The sequence below is a fragment of the Protopterus annectens genome, chromosome 9.part0, assembly GCF_019279795.1.
Source record: "Protopterus annectens isolate FY-2018-M chromosome 9.part0, PAN1.0, whole genome shotgun sequence".
NCBI lineage: Eukaryota > Metazoa > Chordata > Ceratodontiformes > Protopteridae > Protopterus > Protopterus annectens.
The window spans coordinates 731140043-731163018 of NC_056743.1; the positions used below are offsets into that span (position 1 = coordinate 731140043).

Consider the following 22976-nt stretch of genomic DNA (forward strand, 5'->3'; position numbering starts at 1 on the left):
ACTTGGACAATTGGATTGCAAACCAGAAATTCATCCCTGGTTTGGCACCTATGTCTCTAATGAACACAGGTAACCTGTAAATGGTTCATCTCTGAGGCCCATGCTTACACTTATCAAGGGTATTAAAACTTCTCAGAGATCTGAGATGCACGGCTAGGCTTAAAAAGATCCTTGTGGTCATTAGCCTAGTAAACACATATGAACTTAATAAGAGTAAAACAGAAAATGGCAATACACAGTGAAGGAAATATGGAATGAGAAGTATGTACATAAATATGTACTGTTAGTAAGTAAACAGTTTAAAGCAAAATACAGAAACCAGTCTTACAGTGTGATTAGAGTAATAATATGTACAACTGTCAAATGTATTTTGAGATAGTGATAAACAAGTGCAGCAACTTAAAGTATAATCATCTAACATTGATAGATATAGTATGTCCACTACATGAATGACAGTGCAAGTTCCAAAAATAAATAAATATATTAAAATAATATTCCCTGCTATGTGTCCCCTTTACCTTGGAGTTTTCCGCTAAAAAACTATAATACAAGCATTTATAATGTTCAATTTAGCATGTGTGGCTACAAATGGTAAAGATGCCACCAACAGAATGCACATTTGGCATAGATTTAGGGGGAGGTCGGGATTCTATATGGCAGCATCCAATAAATGCAGATTTGATATTAGACCCCGCTCCACATATAAGTAGAACACTTGCTGTACTGCTTGACAGTCTGAATGATATCCATATCAGTTGCCAGACTTCTTGCAGGGGTTGTCAAGATTGATGACTGGATCTTGTTACCTTGGTGCAGTGTTTAATCAATAACTGCTGCTTATGTGGTCATAGCAGCATAATAAATAGATTTCTCTGTCAAGCAATACTAGTCTGTGGATACTCCTGAATTCCATATCTGAACATATTAAATGATGTGCAGATTAAGTCAAAAGAAACTGATTAACCACATGATATGGACAAACTCTTGAACATGTGTGGGCATTGTGAATGTACACTGGATGTGTCAATCAAATCCCATGCTGTGTGTTTGTGTCTTACCTTATAATACATGTAGGCACTGTGCCACCATGTATGTAATCACTTAATGGGATAGTTTTTGGTCTACCTATTCATTTGTACCTTCTTATTTAGGTTCCATCATCAGACTACATGACCCTCAAATATGGCTTCCTTAATGTTAGTTATGGGCCAAACATTTGCACATGCTACACATGTGCAGACTTGAAGTTTCAGTGCTTGACTTCTATCATCGTTTTTCATACCACAGACAGCAAAGGCACAGTAGATATACTTGTATGGTGCTGTCATATAACACCCAAATTCTCGGCACATGGCATATTACATAGGTATGCATGTAATATACACTGCATCTCATTAACACCCATTCTCCACCATTTTGTGTTAGCTAAGCTGTACTTTTCATGCAAAGTAATTGAAGTTAAGGGTTTTCATAAAAAAGAAATGCACTACTCTGTCATGCAGATGTTGGCAGATGAACTTGAGGATAATAATAGTTTACTATTTTAATCCCTGAAGAAGAATGCTGGCCTGCTGCTGGATCATTTGGTTAACTGGGAGAAGAAGGTGTTCTACTGTGCAGAGTAGGTGAAGGAGATAAATTAAGTTGGGGGACATGGATGCTTGACAATGAATTGCCAACATAAAATCCCAGCCAAGAAGGACATGGTGAGGGAGAAGATGCACAACTTGCAAATGCAGACTGAGTGAAGCAGAGTCTTAGTATTGGAAACTCTAACATTCTGACATGATAAACAATGTTTGATGTCAGTGATGCTTCAGGTTACAGCCCATGGATTATTGGGTGGGATGGACACAGATGTTTCAACATGCTGAGAGCAGGTCTCTATATTCCAATATGCTGCATTTTTCTTATTATGCATTGTCTATAGCAATAATGTTTCACTGGTCCAGGCCAATGTTCTTCAGTGATATTCAGGGGACAAATGTAATAATGGCACGTGACAATATAAGTACAGTTTATTTTTACATATTTTAGGAGCATATTGTGGCCCAGTTCTGGGCACCATGTATTCTTTGTACAGGTGTACTGTGTTCTCATGGATGGCAGTGGACACCAGTAGCCAATGTGCCAAGGATATTAGAATGGCAATTGTTAGGTTTAACTTTTTTATAATATACAGGGATGAAGAAACCACCATTCCGAAGGATCTAGTTGCCTCACCTATTTGGGCTATTGCATTCTGTTAAAAATAAAAAAAATGAAAAAAATGCAAATATCCTGAGATTTTAGCACAAAAATTGATTCTTAAATTTCCTCTAATAGTTGCATAAAATATTATCATGTGCTTGAAAGGCCCTAATGTTATATGAATAAGCTAAAAACACACAAATTCTACAAGAGGGAGGTTTTATTTTGACAAAGCATGAATTCCAGTCCTTTGCACCAATTGTGTATATGGTTTGTCCAGTAGAATATTATGCTATCATGCAAAAATGTCCTGGCATTTAAAAAAGTGACAATCCTAATGACATACTGCAGTTAAAACCCCAATGGACATGAAGACCAGACACCTTAAGGTGGTCCTAATAAGGCAAAGGTTTTGCGCCCGCAGGAGGTTAGCATGTAACAACTGAGAATGATAATGATGTTCGTAGCTTCTATGCCTGCCTCCCCTTGCTGTTTATGTGTCACAGCATATAGACGGACTGAAAATAAAGCTGTTGTGGTACAGAGCATTGATGAGGGTGATGTCCCTTGTCACAACATCATAAAGTTTGGAGTCACAGTTGCAGGCTGCATCCATCCTTGAGTGGACTGTGCAGGACATGGGCAGCATACTGGCTGGTGTGGGCACCCAGCATGTTGTACTGTATAAATGTGTAGTGCAGACACATATAGCTGTAATACAGAAAATACGAAGGCAGTCACACACAATCTTATGTCTATACTGTGAGGTACAAGGTCATAAGAATGTGCTGATTTTGGTCAGCAGGTATTCTCACTGGAACTTGTTCTACTAGGTATCTTCTGCATGCCACAATACGCTGTCATATCAATGACACTAAATTACAACTTGAGTCTACAACAACCCTGCATGACGTGCCACATGAAATTAACAAAGAACATCAGCAAGCTATGCCATCTCCCTCCCTATGCATGCAATGTGGTTGACATCATAACTAGTTTCATTTAAACAACCTGTTGGAGGGTTGCTATGTAAGCCAGAGCCATAACTGCATCTCACAATAGCTACTTCCTTGTGGATGCAAATGATGTATCACTTGCAGGTGGTATTGCTCTTGAAGTATGTGCTCAGATGGAAAGTCACATCTATAAGATGTAATTATCTATGAGATGTTATTTATTTACATAAATAAATAAATGAGGCATGGCATTAAAACTTCATATGACATATGTCATTGCTTTCTGTGCTGGATGACATTGGCCTTGCTTTACATGGAAGCATTATCTGCTCCCTGTTCCTGTGCGTTAGTGGACAAATACATATCCTGTACTGTTATGATAATGTCTGCATTCCACTGATGCCTATTTACATGTATACCATTTGGAGAATGGGTTTTGTGTATGCTGATCCAGCTTGTTTCTGTCCCTGCCAGTGTGGCATGCTTGTAGCACACATATGTCAACCTGACTTGGTTATCTGACTGGTCAGCACTTTCTGGCTGTGAGGCTACACAATCTTACATGCATTACCAGGTCCCTTCTGACTCAAATAGGCAACAAAACCCTCATCTTAAAATGCCTAAACACCTGCTGTCTTTGTTCAGCCATATACCTCTTCCACATTTTTGGTTGTTTCTCGTATGGATATTAGGAACCAAGATTCAGCATTATCAGTAAATCACCTGTGTGGCATTTTCCCATTTCTACATGTACTGTAAGCCTAAGGAGTACCAAATGTGGGCACTGCAAAATTCATTAAGATATTTTGCACAAATATTGATAATCCTATCAGTGTGATCATACACAGCCTGGATTTTCATGGTATAGTAGCTAAGTGTCTTTATGCATACCTCAGTGTGCTCTGTCATTGCAATAGTATATCCTTGCCACAGTAGTCCCTCCTGCCTTCTGCTAGCCATGATTCCAAAGACATGCATCTGGAGCATTTCTCCCCGGGCCTCTGCTGAAAACAGGCTCTGTGGAACCTAGTCGGACTTTCCCGGTCAACAAATGTTAAATAAAATAATAAATAAATAAATAAATACATTCTACAGTATGTCTGTCTACAATAACACACAAATATCTTCTGTCAGTCGTACTTGCATATCGATATGTATGATGTTTACTAAACTGAGAGTTAGTGGGATTCCAGCAATGGAATGTTATCCTTAATTACTAGAATGAACTCATCCTGGGTGGATGACACTGATATGTGCATCTCTGCATGGTCCATCATTATGTGTTGGAGAAACACTGGAATATTCTGTTGGGCAAACATAGAAAATGTTTGCGTTTTCTCAGCTAGTCTCAAAGTCAGTAAGTGTAGTATTGCATTGCAGACACTGGTCAGCAAGAGAATGGATCTTTCTCAATCTCTACACGCCGGGCACCCAGCACAACTCACATGGACATTTAGGGCCACAACATTTGTCTATCCAGTTGTCCTTACTATGTCATCAGTGTGTTGTACAACAGCTACATGCTGAAGAGCTGCTTCTGTACGTAGTGCTGTTGTGGTGGTGATGTGATGGTGCCCACGAATGGCATCTTGTGGCCATGATCTTCACTATGACTGTGTGAATTATGTCTGTGTTGTCAGTAAGTAGTTTATGCATTCAGGGCAGTCATCCTCAGGTATACACTGCTTCAATGCACTTTGGTGCATAACTTAGGCCTTCTCTGAATCATGCACTGTCACTGTCTAAAACCTCACATCACAGAAGCTCAATCACATGAACTACTAAAGTACAACTCAAGTGTATGCATTCTAGGAAAGCATGTACCTAGACTGATTAATCACAAGCATCTATAACAAAACAGATAAGTGTTTTGCATGGATACAAGCACTCCCCATCACCGCATACTCGACGCCCTGAACATTATTATTTAACTCTAAGGTACTTGACTACCTCTTTATCTGAGGTACAGTGACCTCATATCATCCAAAACACACTAATAAACAAGCACTTAAAACTCACTCTCAGAAAGGGGAGCATTAAAATACTGAAGCAATGCAAAACAGAGCCAGTATGCTCAAAACAATAAAACTAGAAACTGAGTAAGTAAAATATACTCAATATGCATACCACGTAAGAGGCTGTCTCTTTGGCTGGTCTGTAAATCATGTCCAGTGTTACTCACTGGTCCAGTACACCAACATACTGTGTTGTCAATCATGTTTATGAAAATCACCCTTTCTTTTTACTGATCAACAAGAAAAATAACAATACTTGCTTAATTTTCAAAAAAGACTGAATAAAAACTCTGTTGAGTTTTACATTTTTAATTCATAGTTTTTTTATTAAAAGTTTAACAATGATACTCAAAAATGCACAAATATTACAACAATATATAGTGATGCATGAGGGAAGGAATTATAAAGATAAATCTGGAAAATGAGAGAAAAAGAGTAGAGGTCTGCTATAGTCTAGCCATTAGAAATAGATTATCTTCTTATCTGATATTTTAATCTGACTCATTTCTAATTTAGAAATACAACTGTACAACTAAAGATTCAGGTTTCTGGGTTTCTGCCAGGAATCAGGAAAGTAAAAACTCAGACCCTTGCAGGTTACATTAATACTAAGAATTAAGAGTTCATTTTTTCATTAGGTAATAGAAAGCACTAAAGCACTTTTTAATTTTCATAAACAACGTGGGCTTGTAAAGCATATAAACTGTACAATCTGACTCTGCATTGTATTCCATATTCATTTTCCTATTATTTCTACAGTAAGATACACATGTGCGCACAAACACACACACATTCACACATACAAACACGCATGCACACACAAACATATATATATATTTAAATAGACACACATACACATACATATAGACATAGATATAGACATTTGTTGGATATAAGACATTGAGCAAATCACTTAACTAGGCAGAGGTCTGGGTCAATTGAGAATTTTGGCTAACCTGCTTTAAGGTGCCCTGGACTGCATGTCTAGTAGCTACCTATGAACCCGTAACACAGATCTGAGATTATGTGCTTTGTAATGTCATAACATGTAATATAAATAGAGGATTATGATGATATCTTCTGCAGGTGATGCTCTTGTCGTGGTGATGTGATAGTGCCTATGAATGGAATCTTGCATATCTATATGTATGAAGTTTACTAAACTGAGAGTTAGTGGAATTCCTGCAATGGAATGCAATCCCCTAATAACGTATTATGTGTTCAAGACAAGGGTGCCAACATTTCCTGTCATCCATGTTGACAGCACATAATAAGGGTTATGATCAATAAGATCTGATCATAATTCTTTTCAGAGTATGGAGTTTTATCTCTCCCATGTACTACCAATTACATAAAAAAAAAAGAAAAAAAGTGTAAGAGTGAGAAGTCTTCGAAAGAATGTGCAATACTTTTGCACTGTCAAACAGACAGCAGGCAGAAATTAAATGTCCCTCTGAAGAATGAACTGCTTTAAAAAATTGTTAGACACCTTTTTGTACCACACTTTCTGTTATACATGTGACAGAGTACCTGACAGTGAGACACTTTGTTGTACCACACATTTGGTACACACGTGGCAGAATACCTAACAGCTGTTAATGTTTTTTCACCTTCAATCACTGGCCATCACTTTCTACTGTCAATCTCCAGTGTGAGGCATGATCTCAACAATGCCTAGGTGTTCTTACAAAAGCTTGTTAAGCACCTTTTAGATTTCAGAAAGGTACTTAACAATCTTGTCTTTTTCACATGTTTGGAGGATAATTATGGTGCTCCATGCTTTTTATAGTAGTTATGCTCACATTTTCTAGCCAGTCTAAAATGCTAATGCAGGGATTAATTAAATGAATGGTAAAATGCCATAAGTAAGGTTGGCAGCCTGTTTCGACTGGATGGACACAATAATCCAGTTATGCTGAATCACATCACACTGCCAATACACTGGCAAGCACACACTCTCCATCAAAAACACTCATATAAATAGACATTTATGAAAACTCACACTCCTAATCAAAATACAAACCAAACACGCAGTCTATCAAATGCACACCTGCACACATAAGCATACAGAAAAACTCACACTGTTACTCAAAATATATACCAGACACATGTATTACGTGGTACGGATGACCTCCAACTGTACCCTACATCACCTTAGTGTTGTCGATCAACATCTTCAGTGCTGAGATTTTTACATCTTGTGGTAAGTTAAATTATGTGAAGGGTGGCATAAGTCTACAGAACCCCCTTATGTCAGATGTGGCTGAAATTTGGCAAACACAATCTCAGTCCAAAAGGTTCAGAATTCTGATGTTAGGGTAACCAGGCTTCAGCACAATCAACGCTTCCAGGTGGATATTCGGTTCATAGCCTGGATGGACCAACTAAATGTTTACCCACTCTTAGCAGATGCTGCTCCACCCCACTCATTTGAGGATATACTGGAAAGACTCATGTTATATTAATAGATCTGGGTATAAAACAGAAACAAAATATATTCTGAAATGTATCACTTTAAAAGCAAGTTAAAAATTGGTCAGTATAATCAAACCATAGTTCAGAAACAAAAATTAATTTCACTCAAGTTATTGAATTGGTCTGTTTTGATTTCCTTCACAGTGTCTTCTGACCATGGTCTGCTTTAGTTGTAGATGCAAGCATAAGATTTTTAAGATGAATGTTGTTTTAGTCCTTGGTTGTTGTTTAAAAGAAGAAATAAATTGTGTTTATTCACATGCATTGTAGAAAATTTGGCACATCATGAGGCCTTTTAATTGTCCAGTGTATTTTCACTCCAGTGTCGTCTATGTCTCTGAAGGTGATTTTTTTTCTGAAATATGTCTGTTTACATTATATGAATGGCAGTATATTCTTTCATAATAATCACAGTGGTTCTGCAATGTATCGGAGTAGAACCATTTACAATGAAATAGATGACGAATAAATCTGGCAAATTTCTTTCAGTAGTAGGTTTCTTTTTCAACCCAACCTGCAAAGAAAGCAATAGATTTCAGCTAAACAGGTGAACATTTAGACTTAATTTGTTTTTATATATAGTCAGTGGCATTGATCAAAACAATGGTTAAGCCAACATTTTGTTTTAGCACTATGAATAACAAATCAAGAAAAAAAATGGCTGAGAATGGGGATGGGGGTCAGATTAGGGGAGACATACTGTAAATATTGTATAAACATTTCTGAAACATCTGTGTATTTGTTTACTAAGGTAGTCCATTTTTTTAGCATTTAACCACAGTGAAGGTGCAAACAGAGGTAAAGACTATAAACGCCAAAGGATAAAATAGGAGACATAGCCACAGTCACTGCTCAGTAGAAATACAAAAAATGAAGGAAGTTGCAGTAGCACAGGAAACCATATAATATAAATAAACATAATTTTATTCAGAACAAATTTAGTGCTTTCATCCATAACACCTCTAGGACTTCATCGGAATTACTTACTAAAGCTACTGATTCCTAAATTATTAGTAAAAAAATAGCAAAACAATTAGTAAAACAATTAATGCTTTTCATTTAAAGAGTCAGTTACACTAATCTGAATCCCATGCCTTCATAAGAATGAATAAAATACTATACAATGCTTTAATGAATACATTGAATCACCACCTAAAATTCTTATTATTCCTATGCTCTTAAAGAGGATAACCCTATTAGTGTACAAATGTAAATGTAAAATAAATTTCTGTGATAAAGTTTGTTTAAAAAACTTTATGTCAATAAATATAGCATCTTTTTTCAAAATTCATCAGTTTAGCAGACCTCAATTTCAAAACAGGGGTGATAGTAATGGTATCATTTAAACCAGGTTCTCTATTATAGTAAAAAGAAAGTGGTGGAACCAACAAACCAAGAAAATAAATAATGTCAACTTGTATGGTTGTGCATCCGGTATACTCAAAATCAATAGGATTCTCTTTCTATGCAGACTGCTGCACTAAGAATATAATATAGCTGGCCAAGTGTAATTCGTGCACTGCATTTTATATAGGCAAAACAAATCGTATGTTGAAGGAGAGGGTCATGGAACATTTGAATGACATACGTAGTAATAAATTAACAAATGCACTGGCAAAACATGTATCAGATTGTGGTATTTACCATAATTTTAAGTTTTTAGTTCAACAAAAAAATCACTGAGAGCTTAAGAGAGGAAGATTTACGCAATGAAATTGAATACACAGAGCTGAGATGGATTGTTGATTTTAAGGCTTATGTTCCACCTGGCTTGAACAGTGCTGTTTCTTTAAAACCTCTCTTAAGAAAAAGAGGTTTGCCACATTGAATTTTATTGTGTATTTTATTGGTTGTTACGTGTATTTAAACTGCAAGTTTGTAAAAGTTTTTCATTAAGGTCTGAAGAAGAGGGCAACCTCGAAAGCGCTTACCTAATTCATTATTCTATTGGTAATAAAAGTGTCTTTTTATTCTACAGGTTCTCTAAACCTTGTCATCACAATAAACAAAACATGCTGGAGGGATAGGTTCTAGACCCAGAGACTCCCCAGACTCTGGAATAGATTGCCCATACATGTCAAGCAGAGTGCCTCTTTGGACCTCTTCAAGAGGAACCTTGATGATTGGATGGGAGAAAGGAAATTCACCCCAGGGATCATGTCAGTCGCCCTGCTAGACAGGGGTCCAGGAAAGTAAATAATGTGGGAAGAAATAGCCAGGGAATTGTTATGGCTAGGCTTGTATAGGCCCTAGGGCTGATAGCCTAGTACCAACCTATGAACCTATGAACCTATTCTAATATTTTAATGTGTCTGATTTGTCTATTCTGACTTATAATGTCACTATTTCCCATATAAGGGTATTGCTTACAGGCACTGCACTGTTAGGTTCCATTTTGTAACCTATTATTATTTTGATTAAAGTTATTCTGTAACACAAATATGTTATTTAAAATTCTACCTATTTATATGTGAATTTTAGAGGTTTTTTGAATATACTAAAGGCTCCTGGTATCTGACCAAAATGTTACAGTATTTTGTTATATAATATTCTGAATAGTTTTATAGTCCCTGTTGTATTCCAAGCACAACACTGAAAAAAAATAGTCATCTCTGCTTTGTCCCATATTGTTAATACTAATAGCTGTAGTTATTAATGTGTTGTTACCCCTGCCATTTAGTATGGGAGTACATTTTTCTCCCAAAGCAGACACCACTTCAGAAATAATATTTCCCAAAAGGTGTGATGCATTTCCTCTCTATAAAAACATATTTTTCAAAATATCACATCCTGTTATAAAATCTTGATATATGGAGGTCATATGGGCAACTTTAGCTAGTTGTCCCTTTACAATACTTCACTTTTGTAAGTAGAGATACTCACTATCAAAGCATAAAAATGTGTTACTGTATGTCGGTTTTCAATCTATCCTTGAAATTAATTTCTGGAAGAAAGTGCTAAACTTGTTCTGAATAAAATTATTCTTACTTATATTTTATGGTTTCCTGTGCCGCTCGAAGTTGCTTCACTTTCTCATTTTTACTGGGCAGTGACTGTGGTTATGTCTCCTATTGCAGAGTATTTTGTTGTTTTTTTTTACTGGGCAGTGACTGTGGCTAAGTCTCCTATTGCAGAGTGTTTAGTCCTTTGGAGTTTAACCTACTCATACCTCCAGATACAACATCTTACAAAAGATATTTCTTTATCATTGAAGTGCATTATCACATGTGCATACTTAGTGTATAATGTCATATCAATATTCTGTATTATGTCGTAGAACAATGTTTGTCCTAAACCTATACTTGGTAAAAGTTACAGCAGTACAATTCTTACCTCCTGGGTTGTGCCGTATGATGTATCTTCTGACTTCATCATAAACAAAGATCAGCAGTGCATAAGGGGTGGCACAAAACCACCAGATTGGTCTTAAAATAAAACAAGAAAGCAAAACAGAGATTAACAGAAAGTATAGATTATTATACCTCTGTAATTAAACAATAAGAGCAGCATTAGCAACACTTCCCATAACCTCAAAATATTTTTCTTATTAAAAACGTAATTCACAGCTTCATATAAAGTATAGTTGTGTAAGTAAACTTACCATAACAGTACATGTCTGAATGATCCCTGCTTCAGTAGCCTTAGCTATATGGGTTATATACTGCCAAGGATATAACAACTGGCCAGTTTCTAAAGCTTTAGGGCACCTTCCATGAGCCCAAACTGTCAGGTAGCTTCAGCGGAGCTAACTAAAACACAATTTTGGATGTCAAGCCCTTCAGAGCTTTCCTGCCAACAGGGAGAGGGAAGATGAGCCCTGAAAGGACAATGTTAGGAAGAACAAAAATGAACAACCACACCCTGGCATAAGCAGCACACCAAAAAACAAGGGCATGAAGGGAGGGAGCTGCTACTACAACAGTGGCCATTTAAATATCTGCTGTTATAGTAAGTTTACTTACACAATTATACTATGTTCATCATATTGATCAGTGCTACAATAGCCTTAGCTATAGGAGTAGATTACCCTGGATAACTACACTTGGGAGATGGAAGGAGAAAAGTCCACGAATCCCTGGAGACTTGTCCTTGTAAACCTAATTTAGACCTAGAGAAGGAATCAAGCTTATAGTGCTTTGTAAAAGTATGTGGAGATAACCAAGTTATTTATCACTATCAAAAAAGCCTACATGCAGCCAAGGCCCTGGTAGTGTGGGCCTTGACCCTGCCTGAAATAGCTTTGTTGTGGTGAGTAGAGCAAAAAGTGCCAACAGGGAGAGGGAAGATGAGCCCTGAAAGGACAATGTTAGGAAGAACAAAAATGAACAACCACACCCTGGCATAAGCAGCATACCAAAAAACAAGGGCATGAAGGGAGGGAGCTGCTACTACAGCAGTGGCCATTTAAATATCTGCTGTTATGGTAAGTTTACTTACACAATTATACTATGTTCATCATATTGATCAGTGCTACAATAGCCTTAGCTATAGGAGTAGATTACCCTGGATAACTACACTTGGGAGATGGAAGGAGAAAAGTCCACGAATCCCTGGAGACTTGTCCTTGTAAACCTAATTTAGACCTAGAGAAGGAATCAAGCTTATAGTGCTTTGTAAAAGTATGTGCAGATAACCAAGTTATTTATCACTATCAAAAAAGCCTACATGCAGCCAAGGCCCTGGTAGTGTGGGCCTTGACCCTGCCTGAAATAGCTTTGTTGTGGTGAGTAGAGCAAAACGTAATAGCCTTAGACAACTGTTTTGAAATAGTCTGTTTTGACAAAGGTTGTCCCTTCTTCTTCTAAGAAAATAAGGAGATGAATAGCTTGGCTTAAAGTAAACTCAGATACCGTTTTAGTCATAAAAGAAAGTTTAGTTCTCAAAGAAACCCTGTCCCTGTGGAAAAAGAGGTAGGGTTAACTTACCACAAGAGCATGCAACTCAGACACTTTTCTTGCAGAGGTCAGAGCAATAAGTAAAACTGTTTTCCATGTTAAGAACTCAAGTCAGCCAGGTTATCTGGTTTAAATGGAATAATTGTTAGCTTCTCTAACACAAAATTAAGATCCCAAGGAGCAAATCCCCTTTCAAAAATATTTTAACATGAAACGACATTGAAAGAGGAGGATCCATGGGCAGACATACTGAAACAGTCAATAAATTAACCTTGATAAAGGAGTAAGAAAGACCATAGGATAGCAACTTACACAGATATTGTAAATCAGTGAGCACCTAGCCCTGAATCTGTGCTGCTTATGTTGCTGGCACTGACTAGAAAATATTTTCCATATGCTAATATATGATTTTCAAGGAGCAGGTTTTCTTACCTCCAGTAGTACCTGTTGTATATCCTTAGTAAAGAGGTGCCAAAAAGAATTAAGACCCTATCATCCAGACAGTGAATTAAAAGTTGATTGGAGTCGAGGTGTATCAAACACCCCCCTGTTCTTATGTGAGTAGATCCAGTCTGTGAGGATGCTTGTGGTAATTTTCCCTGGTAATTTTCAAAAGTAGTTGAACCACTGTTGCCTGGCCAGAAGAGAGTTACCCCAGTGATCTTAGGGGATTCCTTCTGAATATTCAGAAGTACCCTGGATATTAGTGGAAAGGGTGGAAAAGCATACAGGAACATTCCTGTCCAAGGCAAAGAAAAGGTGGCCTTCTTGTATAGATTTTTGGAGCAGATTCTTGCCAGATGATTGTTTAGAGAGGAGACAAAGAAGTCTACTTAAGGAACTCCCCACAGATGGATTAAATGGAAGACTCACTGGTATAGTTTCCACTCATGAGGGTCTGCCCTTGTCCTGCTCATGTTGTCTGCCACACAGTTTTACTCTGATGGAATGTAGGATGCCTGCAGAGTGAGATTGTGCTGTGAAGCTATATCCCACGTTAACAGCGCTAGCCTGCAAAGGGTGTGTGACCTGATTCCCACCCTTGCTTACTAATGTTCCACATGACTGTGATATTGGCTGTAACAACTTAAAGAGGTCCTGAGGATCAAAGATATTTCTGAGATTGGAGTGCCATGATCAGGTTAGGCATGTCTTTTATGTTCATGTACTTGCATTTGTCCTTGGTGTCCCACACATATTGCACATTTATTCTACTTGAAACTACTCCTCAAGTAAAGTCTGAGGCATCTGTGGTGACTAATTGCTTTGGAATGGTAGGGTGTGGAGAAGGGAAACCTGGATTTAAGGATACCTGTTGTCTCCATCAAGTTATTTCTCGGTTGGCAAACCACAGCACTGGGATTTGAAAAGACAAAAGGTGTTGGTGCTGGGACTAAACAGACTCTTTCTTATTTCAGTTTTGATATAGACAAATATTGTGTGTGTGTGTGTGTGTGTGTGTGTGTGTGTGTGTGTGTGTGTGTGTCAATGAACATGTCACATACAATGAAAGTATCGATGTGCTTTGGAAATAATTTAATCTTGAGGACAGTATACACGTTAAACATTTTCTCCATTAAATCCTTTCTTCTGAAGTGCTATATTTCGACATTTGTAATGTTTTACAACATGCCTCGCCATGTACTCCTTTAAGTAACACTTCCACATCATTGTCATCAACCCTTTCTTTCACATTCTTTTTTCATAGTTTCAAGGAAGTCATGTCAACTGCTGCATCTCTCTCAATTTAGTGCCTAACTCCTACCTGCTTTGACAGGCAGGCCTGACTGTTACAGGCCTCCTCTCACACAATCCATACATCTCTTGGCAGTATTATTTGTTTCTTCTTGCCTTCTTCCTGTCTTTTCCACATCATCTTCACCAACTCATCTTCTGCTTTCCTGCACATGTGACCAGGCCACTGTTATCTGTTCTCCTTGACTTTTTCTGCAACTGGGGCTACTGCTTCTTCTGCTCTGATGTCTTCATTTTTTCCCTGTCACACAGTATGCATTTTATCACCTATCTCAGGTACTTCATCTCCATTTCTTTCAGCTCTGCCTTCACTGCCCAAGTTTCTGCGCCATACAGAAGCACAAGTCACACCACTATATATATATATATATATATATATATATATATATATATATATATATATATATATATATATATACATACATTACTTTTCAGTTTCCTTGGCATTTTTCTGTCACACAGCAGCAGCTGGAGAGACCACAAAGGTTTCTCATCAAGAAATGTCAGGGCCTCCAAACTTTGTCCTACATGGAAATATTGAATCCTATTGGCTGCTGAAAGGTGACTTGTACCTGGCCTACAGAGAAGTCTCTAACCCTACCTTAATGCAAATGCTGCATATCCGCCAATCAAATGGGAAAAGAGTCACTTGCTCCAGGGATCTCAACCTATCCTGTGACATTAATAGAACATGCTGGACAGACAGATATATCTCTCAGGATTGCCACTCCTCTGGAATAAACTCCTAAGTCACATGAATCAGAGCTCCCCAGTGACCCTATTCAAATGCAACCCAGACAATTGGATGCAAAACCATAAATTCACCCTGGGGGTGGCTTCTATGTCCCTTATGGACAGGGGCAGTCAATGTTTATCATAGACTTGCTCTGTGAATAACAACCATCTAACCAAAATCAGTTAGGGCACATGGTTATAACATGTCTAGGCTTGTAAAGACTCTAGATACATTAGTCTAGTAACCTCCTATGAACCTATGAAGACTAGACCCGATGTTCTGTACCAGTTGGATGCAGTACCTCTGAGTCTAGCTTTGACCTTCTTATTCAAACTTCCCTTCCCCTCAACCAGATTCTAAGACAATTGAAGATGTTAACCTGTTCCATTAGTTTCTCTTCTATCTCAGCTTTCATCTTTTCTTGCCACATACTATGCTATGATGACCTTCTTGTCTGTGCTCAGTTTCAACCCATGTGCCTTGAAGTTTGCATTCCAGTACCCTATGCCATTTGCTAAATTCCACATCATCCATATAGAGCAGCTTTGCTGTTTTGTCCCTTCTGACTTGCTTGCTAATATAGTCCATCATCAGTATGAACAGGACTGGGCTCATAGCCATAGCTTGTTCACATACACATTCCCATTAGGAACCCCTCTGTGAATACTTGTGTCATTTCTCTTTTGTACGCAACATGCACTAACTCTACCAATAGCTTTTGGACTTCAAAATATTACAGGGCTGCCTAAATCCCCTTTCTTGGGACTTTGTCATATGTTGTCCTAAATCCCCTTTCTTGGGACTTTGTCATATGTTGTCCTAAATCCCCTTTCTTTGGCCTTTGTCATATGTTGTCCTAAATCCCCTTTCTTGGGACTTTGTCATATGTTGTCCTAAATCCCCTTTCTTGGGCCTTTGTCATATGTTGTCCTAAATCCCCTTTCTTGGGCCTTTGTCATATGTTGTCCTAAATCCCCTTTCTTGGGACTTTGTCATATGTTGTCCTAAATCCCCTTTCTTGGGTCTTTGTCATATGTTGTCCTAAATCCCCTTTCTTGGGCCTTTGTCATATGTTGTCCTAAATCCCCTTTCTTGGGACTTTGTCATATGTTGTCCTAAATCCCCTTTTTAGGGACTTTGTCATATGTTGTCCTAAATCCCACTTTCTTGGGACTTTGTCATATGTTGTCCTAAATCCCCTTTCTTGAGCCTTTGTCATATGTTGTCCTAAATCCTCTTTCTTGGGACTTTGTCATATGTTGTCCTAAATCCCCTTTCTTGGGCCTTTGTCATATGTTGTCCTAAATCCCCTTTCTTGGGCCTTTGTCATATGTTGTCCTAAATCCCCTTTCTTGGGACTTTGTCATATGTTGTCCTAAATCCCCTTTCTTGGGCCTTTGTCATATGTTGTCCTAAATCCCCTTTCTTGGGACTTTGTCATATGGTGTCCTGAATCCCCTTTCTTGGGCCTTTGTCATATGTTGTTCTAAATCCCCTTTCTTGGGCCTTTGTCATATGTTGTCCTAAATCCCCTTTCTTGGGACTTTGTCATATGTTGTCCTAAATCCCCTTTCTTGGGACTTTGTCATATGTTGTCCTAAATCCCCTTTCTTGGGCCTTTGTCATATGTTGTCCTAAATCCCCTTTCTTGGGACTTTGTCATATATTGTCCTAAATCCCCTTTCTTGGGCCTTTGTCATATGTTGTCCTAAATCCCCTTTCTTTGGCCTTTGTCATATGTTGTCCTAAATCCCCTTTCTTGGGACTTTGTCATATGTTGTCCTAAATCCCCTTTCTTGGGTCTTTGTCATATGTTGTCCTAAATCCCCTTTCTTGGGCCTTTGTCATATGTTGTCCTAAATCCCTTTCTTGGGACTTTGTCATATGTTGTCCTAAATCCCCTTTCTTGGGTCTTTGTCATATGTTGTCCTAAATCCCCTTTCTTGGGCCTTTGTCATATGTTGTCCTAAATCCCCTTTCTTGGGACTTTGTCATATGTTGTCCTAAATCCCCTTTCTTGGACCTTTGTCATATGTTGTCCTAAATCCCCTTTCTTGGGCCTTTGTCATATGTTGTCCTAAATCCCCTTTCTTGGGCCTTTGTCATATGTTGTCCTAAATCCCCTTTCTTGGGCCTTTGTCATATGTTGCCCTAAATCCCCTTTCTTGGGCCTTTGTCATATGTTGTTTCTGAATTAGGAATGCCCAGTTGCATTTTTCTCATTTCCTTCTACTTATTCTCCATTATCTGTCTCGCTGCAGACATTGATTTGGCTTTGCTGCATCCTGGACTGAATCTGAACTGCTCATCTCCTATCTTACTTTTTACTACTTTACATATTTGTTTATTAGTCACCCTCTTCAACACGTTTATGCAGTATGACGGGAGGTTGATACCTCTGTATCCCCCCTATGTTTTTGTACAATAGCTCTAGATTGCTTTTTCTCTAGTCATCTGGGATACACTTTTTCTCTGCATATGGCAGTGATTGCCCACAGGAATCATTTCTTCCGGGTTTCACCCAGCATCTTGGCCATAACTTTTTTCATTACTTTACTCCTTTTTATAAACACAATGTATCAATCTCTTTTATTTAAACACAGAAAATGAGTTGAAGGATATCTTCAGCTGGTTCGTTATCTTCCTTCTTTTTTGAAGGAAGCATCCTAAGGCATTCTTTTTTACTTAAGCACTGCAAACAGTGAGGTTTAAACATATCTTCAGTACTGCTCATATACTGTACTACCCTTACAATGAGTGATAGAATTGTGAAGTGCAGAAATCACTGCAATGCTGAAAGCCAATGGCTTTTACTAAAATGCATCTATTAAATAAAAGGTACACAGCATTCTTCTGCTAGTGTCACATAGTACCCCCACTGTAAGCTCGATACATTATAATATTGACCTACATTTCCTAGCACATCATCTTTTCCAAAACCTACAATGCTCAATTCAAATCTTTCATTTTCAGCCCAATCTGATAAGTAACTTGTATTGCCAGCCAGCTACACAAAAAATGTTTCATTATTATTTTTGTGTTTAGTGGTATTGGTATATAATGTTATTTTTGTGTTTAGTGGTATTGGTATATAATGTTATTTTTGTCTTTAGTGGTATTGGTATATAATGTATTCTAAACTTGATCAGTTAGAAATTAGACTTACCTAAGAGGGTACATCTTAAGGCCGACATCCATCCCAGGACAGTAAGAGAGGAAAACTGCTAGTGCGGTTTCTTCAAAGAAAGCAAAGATCAAAACCTTGTTGCTAGAAGAAAAAAAAGTTCAGTAATATATAACATGAAAGTCTTACAGTCTGTTTAGCAATATTGTTTAAACAGTTCGTATGTACAGTGATAGACAATGGAATCTATGAGGAGAACTATTACCTTCCAAACTCTAATTGCAGTAATAGTGTGTCTGGGCTATTTTCCAAAGCTTTGCTATATGATGAACAAATGTTACCCAGCATTTGGAGTACCAGTTATCATTTTCATATGCTTTTCATATTGTGATGCTTAAACGACAACTACACTAAATGCAAATATCTTTTTCATCTCGACAAATAACTATATTGTTGACTCCCTGACCCTCAAGGAGCATGGATACATTAGTTATATACCAGTATTCCTTAATACCTATCCAGTGATCAAGCTAATTCCCATACACATTAAAAGAGTTAGCATGTTTAATAGTGTGTGATAATTTATTCCACATTCATGGAATACTCTCGAGTCCTGTTATTAGGAGCTAAAATACACTATTAACAATGTGAATGAAAAGGTCTTAGTCATTTTAAATAATGTAACAACTAAGATTATTTGTTAATAAGTAAACAAAAAAGGTCTTAGTCATGCTAAGATAAGGTTTTATGAAGATACAAACAGTCCTTACTAAAATTTGACTGCACTGACAAGAAACAGGTTGCATGCATTATGTAAGAAATTAATTCTCTTATGGATCAAACCATAAGAACATACACTAAGGGATGTTGCAAATCTTCAATTGCTTTCAGTGCGACTTGCAACTTTTTCAACATGTAATAAGTTATTGGATTTTTTATGTGTCTTCGCTGCAGAAGACTAAACAGTTCTAACTACCCATCACAAGATCAGAGATAAAACTACCAGATGTTATAATTTCTTTAGTAGCAAATTACATGGTTCTGATGGAATAATCAAATCAAACCTAATGTGGCCTATTGTCTAGCTAACTTCAGAATATTAAGGAATGACTCCACAAAAAGTCATGCTCTGGTAATATTAAGCCATAAACCACTGAAAGACTAAGTACAGACTTGAATACAAGCTGACTATGACTTGGATTGCATGCTATAGATCTGCATGCAGACTTCAGTGTCCTGAAAGGTATGAAACATCCTTGGCTTTGTGGGCACTAGTGGTTTTCACCTCTGTCCTAGGATAACACATTCTGAAAACACCATTTGCCATCTTACTCCAGTAGTGTGAGGCATTTACAGCAGCACAAATTAAAATAATTTGTGATACAAATCTGGACCAAAAGGTTAGTGAGGTTCATTTAAATATAAAGAGTCTTACAACTAATATGTTTACTTTAAAGCAGCATTATGCTTGGAAGGCAATGCAGCATGAGTTGCCTGGAAATATGTTTTTTCTGATGTTACTAATATACCCCAGATAATGGGTGCAGTGCTTTTACTATATACCCCAGATAATGGGTGCAGTGCTTTTACTATATACCCTTGTTAGGTGTATTGAGTTTAAGGTCACCAGAGTGGCTGAGGGTTTGATTTTTGCCTCGAAGTTTCAAGGTCTGGGGTTTAATCCCAGAAGTACAGGTCTCTTTGTATGGGGTATTCTTCTCTACATGTCTGTCTGTACTTTTTCTGCGTACTCTGGATTCTTTCCATATCCTGGAATGACACTGATTTATTTTATTTATTTTATTTGAATATGTTAACCAGGATAGAGAGCTGATCAGAAGTGTGCAATTTTAATCCCAGAACAGGGAAAGATTAATAGCAGTACAGTACCAAAAGGAAGTACAATGACTTAAAGGTGCGACAAGAAACGAAATGTGCATACTATACAAATCAGTGATGTGCAGTTATAATCCAAGTTAGTATAATTAGAGTCAAGATGTAACACAAGCGAATTTGTATAAATTATACAAAACAGGGATATGCAGTTATGCATCAGATAGTGAAGGTAAGAAGTGAAGTAGGCATACATTTAGATGGTTGTTGATATTAGCTAAAATGGAAGTTTGAAGCTTTGAAGAAAGTAGGTATGTGGCCTGAGTGATGGACTCTAGCAAGTGTCTGCAGATTAAGTCTTAACTGTTTTCAGAGGTTTTGGTGAGATGATGTTTCTTAAAGGTGTGAAGGGATAGATTCCCATGGTATAGGGCCAGCTATACAGAATAAGTGAGCTGTACAGTGGAACTGATATTGTAGATGCTAACTGGCTCTGACTTCTGGCATTACAGGCAGGAGATTGTTTTATTTGCTTAGCTGCTAAAGGGGAAATTGTTCCATTATTTAGAAACTGGAATAGATTGGCTGGTTATATAAACAAATGAAAATTCAACAGAAGTATAGACTGGGAGATATATCACAAGATAATGTCCATGCTTAGAATTTACTAACGTAGCAGTTTGGAACAAACTGCTATATTTGCACCTTAGGATATAATATTCATGATCTACTAACAACTGAGCTGCTCAGTCTTTGTATCATAGCTTCTCTACATATTCTTCAGGTGAAATTGCAACAGTGTCAGTAGCATGCAAAAAAAAAAAAAAAAAAATAGAAGAACAACGTAGTGATGAATGATTTTCCCATTGGAAATTATTGCCAATGTGATTTCTAATTGTGTGCCAAAAAAGATTCACTTCTTTAAGGAGATTTTTCCTTTCTATGAGTTGTTGTGACTGTGGAATTGGTATGTATAAGTTCAGAGGGTATGAAGAACTTGCCCCCCACATTGAGTGGTGGAGTGGGGCTTGTCCCCCTCAAAAAAAAAAGGATTTTTTTTTTTGCCATTTTGGTTTTTGGGCATTTTATTTGTTGTTTTGAAATGTCAGCATTCAGAAAGCTGTCATTTCATTGTAGAACCATGATCACATACATATGCTTATTCCATTCATCCATCTGGGGAAAGTACTATACATGGTTTACTTATAAACCTGCATAACCACTGTATTATAATATACTTCTGTTTATTTCATTCACCTAAGGGATATAACATTCACAACTTACTTATAAAAACTATCAATGGGCTGTACGGCTAAGCTTTTTAACATCCTTATGGATTAATATACTAGTATCTATGAACCTATGAATGAGCATAATCATTGTATCACAACATACCTGTATGTAAAGTTACCCATACGACATAACATTCATAACTTACAAGTAAATAGCATGCATAATGACTGTATCATAAGAAAATCTGTTTATTTCACTCACATAGGGAATATTACTTTCATGATAACTTATAACTAACATATATAATCCTTTGATCATATTTTTAAATACAGGAAAAACATAAGGAACTAGAGCTATATATATCATATATAACTGGACAAAAGCGCTTAATCTTTGTGGAATACAAGCATTTATTTGTGAACATCCATCTGTGCCATTTCTTTTCCAGTTCCTTACATTTTTCCTGGATTTGTTGTGTGGTTCTTGATATTCCATATTTTTAAATAGTCAAAATTCACATGGTTGAAATCATGTGACTGACAGTTTTAAAAGTCGAATGAATTGTATTGAAATCACTGCATAGTGGGGATTGGGTAATACGTCCTTTTCCCTGCTGTAGTGCGATCTTAGAGTTGGTATATATAATTAGCAGGGGGTGTGGGGAGTGCAGGGGGCTTACCCCCTTGCAAAAACACTGTTTGTGATATGGTCTGGATGTTCGGCTTTTTAAATTGTTGATTACGAGGGCTTGGCCATGTGAATTTCAACTTTTTAAAAAGTCAGTTAAGTGAAATAGATCTATCCATAGAGCTGCGCTTATTTCATCTATGACTGACATAAGATTATGCTTAAAAATCAGAGTTAATAATTTCAAATTTTATAAGTTGTGTATCATCAACAACAAAACTGAAAATAAAATGTACAGACCAATATAGAACAAAACTCCCTGGTAAAGTCTGTAGTATGCTAATGCACTGGTAAACATATTCCACTAAAAAAGACATACATAGGGAGGAAAGTGCAAACAAGCAAATAGGCTGTCATTACAAAATGACAGTACTATTTAATATAAATAGAAGATACTAATATGCTTACTGGAGATAAACAACCACAAAAACTAACTAACTAAATAAATAAAAAGACCTTTCAAGATGATAAACTTGAAATAAAAACACTACAGATGCATGTAATGAAGACCTCTTCACTAGCATTTTTATAACTAAAGTCCTTTAATAATTCTACATACAACAAATCTAGAAATTGAACACAGGGTCAGAAGAAATTAGAAAAGCAAAATGCCTGAACCATTGCTACCTAATTAATGGAACTGCTGCTTAAAGTATAAAAATGCATTATGCTGATGTTTTAACTCTGATACTGGATTTGGATTTGTGACTCCAAATAAACGTTACAGAGGTTTTGCTTCTTATTTGTATGTATGTGTTTGATGCTGGAGGGTAGCCTAATACTTTATCAATCTTAGAAGGAATTAGAAGGACAAGGGAGAGAGAGGACATATTCCAGGGATACTTACCATGCCATCAGCCATCAGCCATCAGTCTCTGTACTCCAATGTATTATGCAAAGACTGTCACTGAGCGATCTCACAACAGTGTTGGCGAACACCAGCTTTAGCACTCTTTTGTACTACTCAGACACGATTAGTGATCTCATTACAGCGAGGGCAAACACATATCAGGTTAATACTGTGCTATATTACTAAGAGTCAATCAGTGGGTGATCTCACTATAGCAAGGGCAGCAC

At 37.2% G+C, this 22976-nt stretch overlaps 1 protein-coding gene across 1 annotated transcript in view; it reads right to left on the bottom strand.

Moving 5' to 3' along the window:
* Positions 1–5466: 5466 nt before the first annotated feature.
* LOC122811488 (sodium/potassium-transporting ATPase subunit alpha-1-like) overlaps positions 5467–22976 on the bottom strand; it is a 182201-nt gene continuing 164691 nt past the window's right edge. Inside the window, exons 21-23 of the mRNA XM_044083357.1 lie at positions 18189–18290; positions 10970–11061; positions 5467–8150 (exon numbers count right to left, since the gene is read on the bottom strand). Coding sequence (XP_043939292.1) covers positions 8122–8150; positions 10970–11061; positions 18189–18290 — 223 coding nt within the window. The 3' untranslated portion in view covers positions 5467–8121. The remainder of the gene's footprint in view (positions 8151–10969; positions 11062–18188; positions 18291–22976) is intronic.